General features: G+C 36.7%; 1 protein-coding gene across 1 annotated transcript in view; it reads left to right on the top strand.

Moving 5' to 3' along the window:
- Positions 1-12,466, top strand: part of STXBP5 (syntaxin binding protein 5) — a 156,651-nt gene that overhangs the window by 65,244 nt on the left and 78,941 nt on the right. Inside the window, exon 10 of the mRNA XM_006084493.3 lies at positions 10,808-10,886. Coding sequence (XP_006084555.1) covers positions 10,808-10,886 — 79 coding nt within the window. The remainder of the gene's footprint in view (positions 1-10,807; positions 10,887-12,466) is intronic.

The raw sequence follows: 12,466 nt of genomic DNA, 5'->3' as shown, positions 1-12,466 counted from the left end.
GTATCAAGATGGCTTATAGTAATATTTTTGAAGGTGTCAATTTTTATGTCTGAAATTACTCAACATGTGATATTTTATTAAAACAGACAAAAAAGTGATAGTTCCCTTGAATCCAGTTTTTATGAGTATCAGAGGATATTTCCCTGGCAATCATACAACCTAGAATGTAATTCTAGTTTTGCTTTATGTGAAAAACCTTGTGGAGATCATTACTGATCTCTGGGACTTAATTTCATGATATGTAAGATGGCAGGATTAAATGAGATATAGAGTTTTGTGCATATATGGAAATTAAGCCAGATTTGGGTCCATCTATTGACTCTGCAAAGTCATTTCATCTTGGTGGTTTGTAAATCTGTATTTCTGTATTGGGAGTCGAGGGAATGAGCTCTCTGTTTTGGCCTGTTTCTCTCCTATGACAGATGGGCTTTCATTGTTTAAGAGGGAAGAAATTTGATAGTCATGGCTCACATGCAGTCATCATGGTCAAGTGGTTTGCTGGCTGAAGGCCCCACAGCATCTGCTCTGTAGCCGTTTGTGTGTGTGTGTGTGTGTGTGTGTGTGTGTGTGTGTGTGTGTTTGAGAAAGGGTGGTGGGGGGGGGAAGAGAGGTATATATTGCAGGGCTGGGCCCAGAGAATCTCCCCTGTAATCTTGTGTGTGTGCATGTATACATGATGTGTTGCAGAGTAGATTTTCTGTGATTATCTTACCAGAATCAGAAAGGAAATGGAGATGCCAGTGGTTCTCAACCTGTGGGTCGCGACCCCTTTGCTGGTCGAACGACCCTTTCACAGGGGTCGCCTAAGACCATCCTGCATATCAGATATTTACATTACGATTCATAACAGTATCAACATTACAGTTATGAAGTAGCAACGAAAATAATTTTATGGTTGGGTCATATCATGTGGAACTGTGTTTAAAGGGCCAGAAGGTTGAGAACCACTGTGCTAGACGGTCAAAACTAATATTTGTCCATTTTAGGTAATGACATTTTAAAATTTAGTTTCTGGAGCTTATTCATCAGTACAGTCAATAAACATACAAAGGAATAAGCTGTGATTGGGGAACTTGTCTATTAAGGGTTGCTGAAGGAAAAAGAAAATCAATTTTTATTTTAAAATAAACATTTTAATATTTTAAGGATGTGACATACAAATAATTCTATTAATCTCTTAAGATTACCTAAAGCATAAAAATGCAATAAATAATAAAACCAACCGGGCCAGTGTAGATCAGCGGCTCAGCAGTCAAACATCACCCATGAACCAAGAGGTTGCAGATTTGATTCCCTATCAGGACACATGCCCGGGTTGCAGGCTCGATCCCCAGTAAGAGGCATGCAGGAGGCAGCCAGTCAATGTTTCTCTCTCTCTGTCTCACCCTTCCTCTCTCTAATCACTAAAAACATTTTAAAAATAACAACACAAAACACAAAAAAACTTTAGTTCCTTGTATATTTCACTGCAAAGTTTACCCCAGTTTATATATTTGAAAGGACTCACCAAACTCCACAGAGCAATGTCAAAGTAAGGCTTTTATTTAAAGTCAAAGGATGTGGTGTAGTGGGACAAATAAGGCAGGCAAGACTTCTGACAGATGCCCATATGCAAGCCATATGTGCACATATGGATTGTGCTGAGTCTCCTAGCTCCAATCACAAAGACCTGACTTCTAGGAAAGCAAAGAGAAACTCTTAAGGAAGCCCTTAAATAATAAAGCCATTCTTGCCAAACCAGTTAAACCAATTGCCAATCTTCAGTAAAGCAATTACACTGGGTCACAAGGGAAGTTTGGGGAGTTTTGGACCTTAAACAAGCACATCATAAATCCCACTGCCTTTAGCTAAGAGTCAAAAACCAGATATGTACCCTGGCCGGTGTGGCCCAGTGCTTAGAGCGTCAATCTGTACACTGAAGGATCATGGGTTCAATTCCGGTCAAAGGGCACATTCCTGGGTTGCAGGATCCATCCCAGGCCTGGTCAAGGCACCTACATGAAGCAACCAATTTATGTGTCTCTCTCACATCCGTGTTTCTTTCTCCCCCTTTTTCCCTCTCTTCCACTCTCTCTTAAAAAACAATGCAAAAAATAACCTCAGGTGATGATAAACAAAACAAAAAGGCAACCAGTTATGTATGTGTATCTAATCCAACTGTACATCAATTCTGTCATTACATGAATTAAGGAAAGAATATCCTCCCCATTTCAGACTAGTGTTAGTAACTGTCATTCTCCAGTTTGAGTCATTTTTTTTTTCTTAGAACATCGCTGTTCAATAGAAATATATTGTGAGCTGTATGTATAATTTTTAAATTTACTAGTAATCATACTAATAGTAAAAACAAACAGGTTTTTCAGTTTAGACCCACCCTTTGACCTTTCCTCCCTAGAGATAATATGTAGGCTCAGTTGTATTTCATCTTCAGGCCCAGAAAAGCAGCAAAATCTCAGGTCCAGCTGCATTGGATATAACTCCTGCCCTGGTGCCAACCAACCAATCAATCAGCGGAGACCCTGGCCCTTAAAGGACACATCTGGAAAGCTTCTAAATATTCTATTGAGGTCTCCCTCTGGGACCTCTCCTAAAATCTCCACCCTTGAAACTCACTTCACTCTCCCTCCTCCTCACCATTTCCTCCTCCCCTCCAGGCACATCACCCTTACCTTCCTCACTTCTAAGCTCCAAGAGCCCTTCCTTTGCCTCTATAACTTGTTTCCTAAACCAATTTCTTCTATGAATTACTTCTTCTACCTCTGTGATTTTCTAAATGTCCTCTTACAAAAAAAGGTAAAATTAATTTTATTTATTTTTAAATGTGTTTATTGATTTGAGAGAGAGAGAGAGAGAGAAAGAGATAGAAACATTGCTGAGGAACATCAATTGGCTGCCTCCTGCCCCCTCCCCCCTTCTCCGCCCACTGGGGATTGAGCCCGGGCATGTGCCGTGACCAGAATCAAACCGGCGACCCCTTGGTGCATGGCATGATGCTCAATCCACTGAGCAACACAGGCTGGACAGAATTAATTTTAATAATAAAATTATTATTTAACCCAAAATATGCAAAATATTATAATTTCAACATGTAATCAACATACAAAACTGAAATATTTTACCTTTTTTGTGAACTCTTTGAAATCTAGTATGTATTTTATACTTATAACATATCTTAACTTAGACTACATTTCAGTCTCAGTAGTTACGTGTGAGTGGTGGACATCAGCTGTAGCCTGAGAGCATAATTGCTGCACACAACTGTATCAGTTAGAAAATGTGCTCTGCATTCTAAATGAAAAATTAAAAACTTAGGAAGCATTCATTTTTAATACATCTTCATTCATTCATTCAATAGACATTTATTGATCACTTGCTCTGTACCAGAGATTAAATACTGGGTATATATTGCCCTTGAAGAACTCATAGACCAGTGAATAAAAAGGATCTATAAAACTGATAACTATTACATTATAATAAATGCTGAAAAAAGCATGCATAATATGATGTGGAAACAGAAGTAGTAAGTTTTTGGATAAAGCATATGTAGGAAGATTTCACAAATTCAGATTATATGAGCTTGATCATAAAGGATGAGTGGGTGTTATAAGATAAAAAAAGAACATAAATTGTCATTTTAGTCAGGTGGTACAAAGACATAATAAAAAACACAGTGTTCTTGGAAAATTGTGAATAGTTTAATATGACCAGAGTTTAAACTTCCTTTGGGAAAGTAGCAGGAAACACAGAGAGAGAGACATATCAAGACATGAATATATGTCATAATATGCTAAAGAGTTTGGCTTTCATGATGGTGACCTGGTAAATGATTTTACCATGACAAATGTGACATTTACATTTTGGCAATATTACTTGAGCTAAGGGCAGAAGTGGGAGGCCAATTAGGGAACCATTGCATTAGTAAATAATAAATAATGAAGAGTTCATTTGTGACAGCAAATAGGAAGAACTGGACATACCTGAATAAAATGTTGGAATTAGAATCAACAGGACTTGGACCAATTAATTCATTGTGGCTGAGTGGCTTACGGGAGTGGGTAGCAGGGCATAGTAAGAGACGAGAAGAAATCATATGTGATGTTGAGGTTTATGTGATTTATCCAGTGAAGTTTTATAATTAACTAGATATTTTTAACAATTTACTAAGGTAATTCACAGGCAGTTGAAAGAACAAGCACAGATTTTTGCTACTCAGGTGGCATAGCAAGTAAGAAGTAAAATGACAATTAGTGGTGAAATCTGGTTATCTTGTAAGCATCCTTTAATTGACATATGCTTTATAAAATACTAGAGGCCCAATGCACGAAATTTGTGCAAGAGTAGGCCTTCCTTCCCCCGGCTGCCAGCACCGGCTTCCCTGCAGCACCTGGGACCCGGGCTTCCCTCTGGCCACCAGCAGGCACCTGGGACCTGGGACCCGGGCTTCCCTCGTAGCCCCAGCTTCATCCGGAAGGTCATCAGGAAGGACGTCTGGTCTAATTAGCATATTATGCTTTTATTATAGATTAGCTAGTGCCTTATTACTTGATTTGACTTAGAAAATGGTTAATCTTGGATTACTGATAAATAAATTAACCTTTCTGAAACATAAACAATAATTGGTGAAATACCAATTGTATTGGGGGGGGGGGGTGGAAACACAGTATGCTCATCAAAAGGACTAACTACCAAGCAGGATTAATGAAGATCACTATAAAAACTAACATTTTTGATTTACAGAGATAATGAAACTATGCTGTTAGTATTCTAGCAGGGGATGGAAAAAAGTTTACTTATAAAGAAATAAAAATTAGACTGCTTTAAACTTTATTATAAGTGCAATGTCAAAAGACTATTAAGCAAACAAAAAGTTAAGAATTTTGTACCTAGCCAAGTTTTATGCAAGATATATAAGCTCAGACTTGAAAAGGTTTCAGCAAATAAAACACCCAATATCCTTCTTTAAAAATTGTTCTAGCCACTGAAAGGTTACCAGCGAATATTGAAATAAGTTAAATTGAGTTATATCTGAATCATTGTTTTACTTTATTAAAAGTATGTTACAATAATTTTTGAAAGCAAATGTAAAATTGAATCTGTAATTCCAAATTATATCAGTCTGACACTCCCATTAGAGCTTTGGGTGGTAGAAGATAAAAGTCTGATGCTGGCCTTCTTCAGAGCAAACATTTAAATGCTTTACTGGAAGGTCCTATGTTTCTCAACAGATTGAAATAGAGGTTGATGTTCTTACATTTCTTATACAGCACAAGGGACTTCTTTTCATATTTAAACCTCCTTTTTGCCTTCATACCTTTCTTTTTTCCTCAATTCCCTCTTCCACCTCAACAATCTAGTCTTCTCTCCCAGCAGTCCTTTTCAGTCCCTTAGTCTGGTGTTCTACTTACCTCCATCACTAGTCACTTCTTGGTTCTTATATGTTGGGGTGCCAGAGGTTTAAGATTCCACTGCACCATCATTTCTATGTAACGAAGAAGTGATTCCCTAGGATCTTAAGGCAAGATTAGATGCTCCAATACCAGTTGGCATGCACGTGTTTATAAAAATTTCATGTAATAAAGGTGACATTTTATATTAATGGGGAAAGCTATAATGCTACACTTTAGATATGTACACTTGATTCTCTGGCAGTTATAGCTCAAAATATTAAATTTGCACTGAGATGACTGATAATGTATTAATTAAACAGAGGAAAAGTAACTTCCCTATACCAAAACATACTTCGGAAATCAATAATTATATATAATAAATGAAATATAAAGCAATTACAGGAAATTGCAAAGAAAATGTATATGATTTTTATGTGGAGAAGGACTTCCTAAGCAAGAAACCAAAGATGGGAAAGACAAAAAGTCTGATAGGTTTTTCTAGACATATAGACATACATGCGTACCTCATACACAAATGGGATCATACCATACCAGTCCCTTCTCCCTCAACCTTTAACCACATTTGCAGCCCAGTCCCCTTTCCTGCCCTAACAGCTAAGCTGTTATGTTAAAAATTGTACAGGTGTTCTTCTAAACTATATATATTTCTAAAATCACACATATTAATAATTTATAAGCATGATTTTTTTGTTACTGTCTTACATAAAGTAGAATTATATTGGGATTCTTTTGCATCTTGTTTTTCTTAATCCACTGTACTTTAGGAATCTCTCCCATGTCATCTGGCATAACTCTTAATTTCTTCATTTTAATGGCAATTCCAAATTAATGTTCATTCACTTTGTTTTCAGTTCTTTTTTTTTTGTTCTTTTTTAATTTATTTTTTAAATTAAATATTGTTCAGATTATTACATTTGTTCCTCTTTTTCCCCCCATAACTCCCCTCCTCCCAGTTTCCACCCCACCCTCCGCCCTCACTCCCCACCGACTGTCCTCATCCATTGGTGCACGATTTTTTTTTTTTTAAATATATTTTATTGATTTTCCACAGAGAGGAAGGGAGAGAGACAGAGAGCTAGAAACATCGATGAGAGAGAAACATCGATCAGCTGCCTCCTGCACATCCCCCACTGGGGACGTGCCTGCAACCCAGGTACATGCCCTTGACCGGAATCGAACCTGGGACCTTTCAGTCCGCAGGCCGACGCTCTATCCACTGAGCCAAACCGGTCTCGGCAAGGTGCACGATTTTTGTCCAGTCTCTTCCCGCATCTCCCACACCCCTTTCCCCCCCAAGAATAGTCAGTCCATTCCCTTTCTATGTCCCTGATTCTATTATAATCACCAGTTCATTCTGTACATCAGGTTATTTATTCACTTGATTCTTAGATTCACTTGTTGATAGATGCATATTTGTTGTTCATAATTTGTATCTTTACCTTCTTCTTCTTCTTCCTCTTCTTAAAGGATACCTTTCAGCATTTCATATAATACTGGTTTGGTGGTGATGAACTCCTTTAGCTTTTCCTTATCTGTGAAGCTCTTTATCTGACCTTCAATTCTGAATGATAGCTTTGCTGGATAAAGTAATCTTGGTTGTAGGTTCTTGCTATTCATCACTTTGAATATTTCTTGCCACTCCCTTCTGTCCTGCAAAGTTTCTGTTGAGAAATCCACTGACAGTCGTATGGGTATTCCTTTGTAGGTAACTGATTTTCTTTCTCTTGCTGCTTTTAGGATTCTCTCTTTGTCTTTTGCTCTTGGCATTTTAATTATGATGTGTCTTGGTGTGGTCCTCTTTGGATTCCTTTTGTTTGGGGTTCTCTGCACTTCCTGGACCTGGAAGTCTATTTCTTTCACGAGGTAGGGGAAGTTTTCTGTCATTATTTCTTCAAATAGGTTTTCAATATCTTGCTCTCTCTCATCTTCTGGCACCCCTATAATTCTGATGTTGGTACGCTTGAAGCTGTCCCAGAGGCTCCTTACACTATCTTCGTATTGTCGGATTCTTTTTTCATTTTGCTTTTCCGGTTGGGTGTTTTTTGCTTCTTCGCTTTTCAAATCTTTGACTTGATTCTGCGCTCCTCTGGTCTGCTGTTGGGTGTCTGTATAATATTCTTTATTTCAGTCAGTGTATGCTTAACTTCTAGTTGGTTCTTTATCACAACATCCAGGGTCTCATTAGATTTCTTGTAGATCTCATTAAGTTTATCGGCAGTTTCTAGAAAATTATTGAAAGACCTTAAAAGTGTGGTTTTGAGCTCTACATTCTCCATTTCTGTCATGTTTCTTTGTCTCCGCATTTTTTATGCTTTCTTGGTGCACCCCCTTGTGGTCTTTGTGCGCAGTCTTGTTGTAGTTAAGCCTTGATTATTGTCGGTAATACTGGGGGTGATTTGACCTCCAGGCCAACTGGCTATGAGAATCAGCTGTGTCTGCAGTGGGAGAACTTATGTGCTGGATCTCTAGGGCGGTGCTAATCTAGCCTTTGCCTGAGGCTATCTGTGCAGGGCTTGGGCGGGGCGGGTCCACGTGGATCTACTGGGTGGGCGGAGCGAGCAGTTATGGCTGCTCTCAGTCCCGTCCCCAGGGGATCTGCCTCTCAGAGTCCCAGCAAACACTGCAAACCTTGGAGAGAAAGCTGCCTTCGAGTTCTGACCGAAGCCAGACAGTCCCGCTTCTCCCGTATGAGTCTGGGTCCCTAGAGACTCGCCCGGATCTGGAGCTCAGAGTCTGAGACTCCCTCCCGATTGAAACAGACAACCGTGCCCTCAGCCGCCAGCCCTCTCCACATGCACTCCGCACCTTAGTATTTTACTTCAGCACTGCGCCTCCTCTGAGTCTCGGTATGCTTTTCTTTTTCCTCCTAGTTGTAGAACTTCCACTCAGCCAGCCTTCCTGTGGTTCTGGATGATGTCCGTTCCGTCTTTTAGTTGTATTTTTGAAGTGGTTGTTCGAGGCAGCAAACTCTGGCGTTAACCTATGCCGCCACCTTGGTTTTCTCTGTTTTCAGTTCTTGATCCCTACTGATTATGCTGCCATTACTATCCTGTACACATTTTATAGAAATTGTTCTCAATTCCTAATCATTGTTCTCAGACTGCTTTCAAAAAAAGGCTGTGCCCTCTATATTTCTACTAGCCATGAGTTTCTCTTCTCTAGGGTTCCTGACAGCAGTAGCTCCCATTTAATTTTGTAACTTCCTGTTTGCTCAATGTCTCAAAGTTGTCCAGAGAGAGATGAGTGACAGGGACCTTGGCCTCTCCTTTCCCAGGTTTTCCTGGGCATGAACACAGCCTTGCACATGTATGCAGCCTTTATGATCCCCAGGAATATGTCTAGTTTTGGAGCATTTTCTTTTAAATTCCTACCCAGGCTCTTTCTTATGTATTTCAACTGAAACCACAGCCTTAGGCAGTTGGATATTGCCAGCAGATTGCTATTATTTCTGTGATGCCCTGCAGGGTAGGATATTTTGTCTCTCTGAGCTGATGTCTGTATCAAGTAAAATTGCACAGCACCTTGGGAGTATAGTTTTCCAAGCAGCTGCAAGTTGGGACAAAATGTTGATTGTGCTCCAGGGAAGCTGGTTTTATTGGAACTGCAAAAGAAAACAACAACAACAACAAAAAAAAACGAGTCCTCTGTGTTTGCTGATACCTTTTCCTATCTTTACTTGGCCACCTAGCTAGGAGTGAATGGGCTGGGAATAGCATTCCATCAAAATGTTTCAGTCCTCCTTGTCTCTGAGGTGCAGTTGTTTTTATTGAGTAGACAATGTTCCACTCGTTTTGTGGCTTTGGTTAATTTCCAGAGTTTTGAAGAATTTAACTTTAGTTGTTTTGCTAGTATTTCAATTTCTGTGGGAAGCGAGATCACGGAGGTCTGTACTGTCATTCTGGAAGTTACTCTCACTTCCTTGTTTCCTTAGCTGTTCATAGGCATTGAGTCCACAATGTGAACTTCAAGGTCATTTTATTCAAATTCAAGAAAGGCTTTGGGGATCCTAATTACATTACATTTATGAATTAATTCTGGAAGAATTAATATTTTGGGATTTTAAGTTTTCTTAACTGGAACATGACAAGACTGATAGATTTCATTATTTAAATGTGTACATTTAAAAATATTCAATTTCTTAAAACTGCTAAGAATTCAGTTACAAATGACACTAGGGAAAATATTAGCAATATATGATAGATACAATGTTAATGACCTTTGAGTATTAAATTTATTTTTAAATATGGAAATTACATACAAACATGGGTAAAAGATATAAGCTTATTTTTAAAAGAAGAAATACAGATGACCAATAAGCCTAAGAATATTTAGGGATTAAAAATACAAATTAAAATGAGATACCCTTTTCACCTACCAAGTCAGAAAAAAATAATGTTTGGATAAGGTGTGGCAAAATACTACATTGCTGATGGAAGTGTAAATTGGTACAGTCTTTCTGGAATACAGTTCTACTCAGATGTCCCATTTTTAGGAATTAATCCAAAGGGAAAATTATTATTCATTTATTAAACAGTTACTAAACACCCACTGTATGCCAAACAATGTTTGTCACCAGGTATATACATCAGCAGAAAGCACAGAAACCTTTGCCTTCATTTAATTTATATTCTTGTTGGTGAGGCAAACAAACGAATGAAATATAAAAGTCTATTAGAATAAGATAGGTACTATAGGGATGGGGAAACTGAGAAGAAAGATAAATGTTGGGGTAGGAGTGTGTGTTTGGGATCTAAGAAAAATATTGCTTAAAATGATTAATCTCTAAGAAATGGGCACAGATGTCATGTTTTCTTTATATGTTTCTAAATTGTTTCTATAATGAACTTGTGGAAATAGATAACAGAAATCAACAAATATATTTTTTAAATACTCAAAATTTTTGGACAGTATGAGTCCCTGACACATTTTAAAGCAGCCTTCTAGATATTACAACAGATGGATTTTATTTCAGGAGAATAAATATAAATGGATTTATTAGCATAGGGTTTAGCCTGTCACCCTTGGGTAAAAAATCTGATTTATATTTCTTTTCCTCAAATTTGGCTATCTTAAACTTGAATTCATTGAGCAAATTGAAATTTTATTTTTCTTTTCTGAAATTAAGAACATTGAGAAGACTATCAATTTCTCTTACTAGAATTATATTGCATAAATGTTGTTACAAAATTATTCATTTTATTTACTTTTTAACACTGAATTTCAAGCAGTAAATTTACTTGGTTATTTAAAATATTTTGTATTAAATACTTAAACCAGAATCACTTTTTAATGTTTCATGATGGATTTCATTATATTTCACTTTCATTTTATAAGCTATTGATGTAAGAATTTAGAGTAACTTAGAATTTTAGAATTTAATACAGGAAAATATATTTTAGGAAAACAGTTAAAGGATGGGAAGAAGCCAGAACCATGCAAACCTATCCTCAAGGTGGAATTCAAAACGTCTAGATCTGGGTAAGATTTTATTTCATTGCCAATATTCATTGTATATAATTGCTCAAATAGCACTGAAGGCTAAAGACCTACTTTAGAATGGTCTATCTCTTAAATTTTACGCTTTCTTTATTTCACAAAATAACTAAAATTGGTAAATTTAGGATAAAATCCATTTTTGTGTTTTCTCTGTCTTTAGCAGTTTTGCTATATATCCTGGAAGGTATGAATTATTTTTCTTATCAAACTTCAGTTAACATAGAGTTTATTCACTACTGAAAATTGCGAAATAGCAATGAAGAAAAAATGATTTAAAATTAACCTATTGATATTATATATATATTAACTGTGAAATTTTATATGTGTTCTTCAAAACTTAAATCTCATAAGAATATTTGGCAGTTCCAAAAATAAGTACAGTTTAATATTAAAGGAAATTAGTTGAATTTGAAGACATTGATTGCCTCTATATATAAATTAAATATAAGAATTAAATGGTTTTTACACTTTATATATCTCACATATATTTTTTGTTTGCACCAAATGTTATATTTTAAAATATAATTTAGGAAAAAAATTTAATTTATTTTTTTAATTCCACATCTCTTTACACTTTAAAGCAGTTCTTTTACTTATGTTCTAGTTTCCCAGAAAAAGCATGTGGTTTTACTTCTATAGCCATGTAAGAGAGTGAACTTATGTAGTATATATAGTCCAGCAGCTCTCAAATTTTCGTTCTTAGATTGATATTCCCCCACCCCCCTGCCCCTGATCCTCTTTAGCCTTCCTCTGGAATCCAGCAGATATACTGTGTTCTGACAATAGGTTGAATGTACTTTAAGAGAAGTAGCATGGGCTTAATTGACTATGGCATCCCTTACTGTGTGACCTTTGGCACAGAGCTATTTGACTTTGTGCTTTAGTTTCCTCATTGATGACATAAATGTGATAATAGGTCAAATGGTTGTTGTGATAACTTGAGATAATTGTGTATTTATAACATTTCACACAGTGCCTACCTAGCACATAATAAACTTTCTATAAATGGTTGCCCTTATTTTTATTAGGAAACTTCCTACTATCAATTGTTTCTTTTATTTGCTACATTTGTCCACTGGCAAAGGAACATAAATAGTAAAAGTATGGCAGAAAAGGAAGTGAGGGGGGAATGAGACAGAAAAAAATCCCTGTATTTATAATACAACATAAAATGAATTGTCTAAACATTTAAACCAACAGTCCTAATTATCTTCTAAATTACCTGTTCATTTTAACAGATATTGATTGGCAACAACAAAGGCAAAAGTCCAGGGAAGATTTTTTTTCTCTCTCTTTGTTCCCATTTTTACTCCTGTATAATGGTAATATTTATGAGTTCCCAGTTTCTTCCAGGATGTTAGCAATACTTTTCCTTTTATAGGATCTAGAATGAAAAAAAAAAGTCTAGCTGTTTTGTGTGCATTTGTAGATTCTATAAAACAAATCAATATGATCATCCCCTTATAACAGTCTTCTCCAGCTTTCCAATTTCTTTTTCCACGTTAGGACATTCACAAGTTAAACGAATTATTTTTTCTTATTCCATGGCCTCTTTCCTTGAC

This window comes from Myotis lucifugus, unplaced genomic scaffold, assembly GCF_000147115.1.
Source record: "Myotis lucifugus unplaced genomic scaffold, Myoluc2.0 scaffold_11, whole genome shotgun sequence".
NCBI lineage: Eukaryota > Metazoa > Chordata > Mammalia > Chiroptera > Vespertilionidae > Myotis > Myotis lucifugus.
The sequence above is the reverse complement of the archived record's forward strand: the minus strand, read 5'-3'. Positions and strand labels throughout refer to the sequence as shown.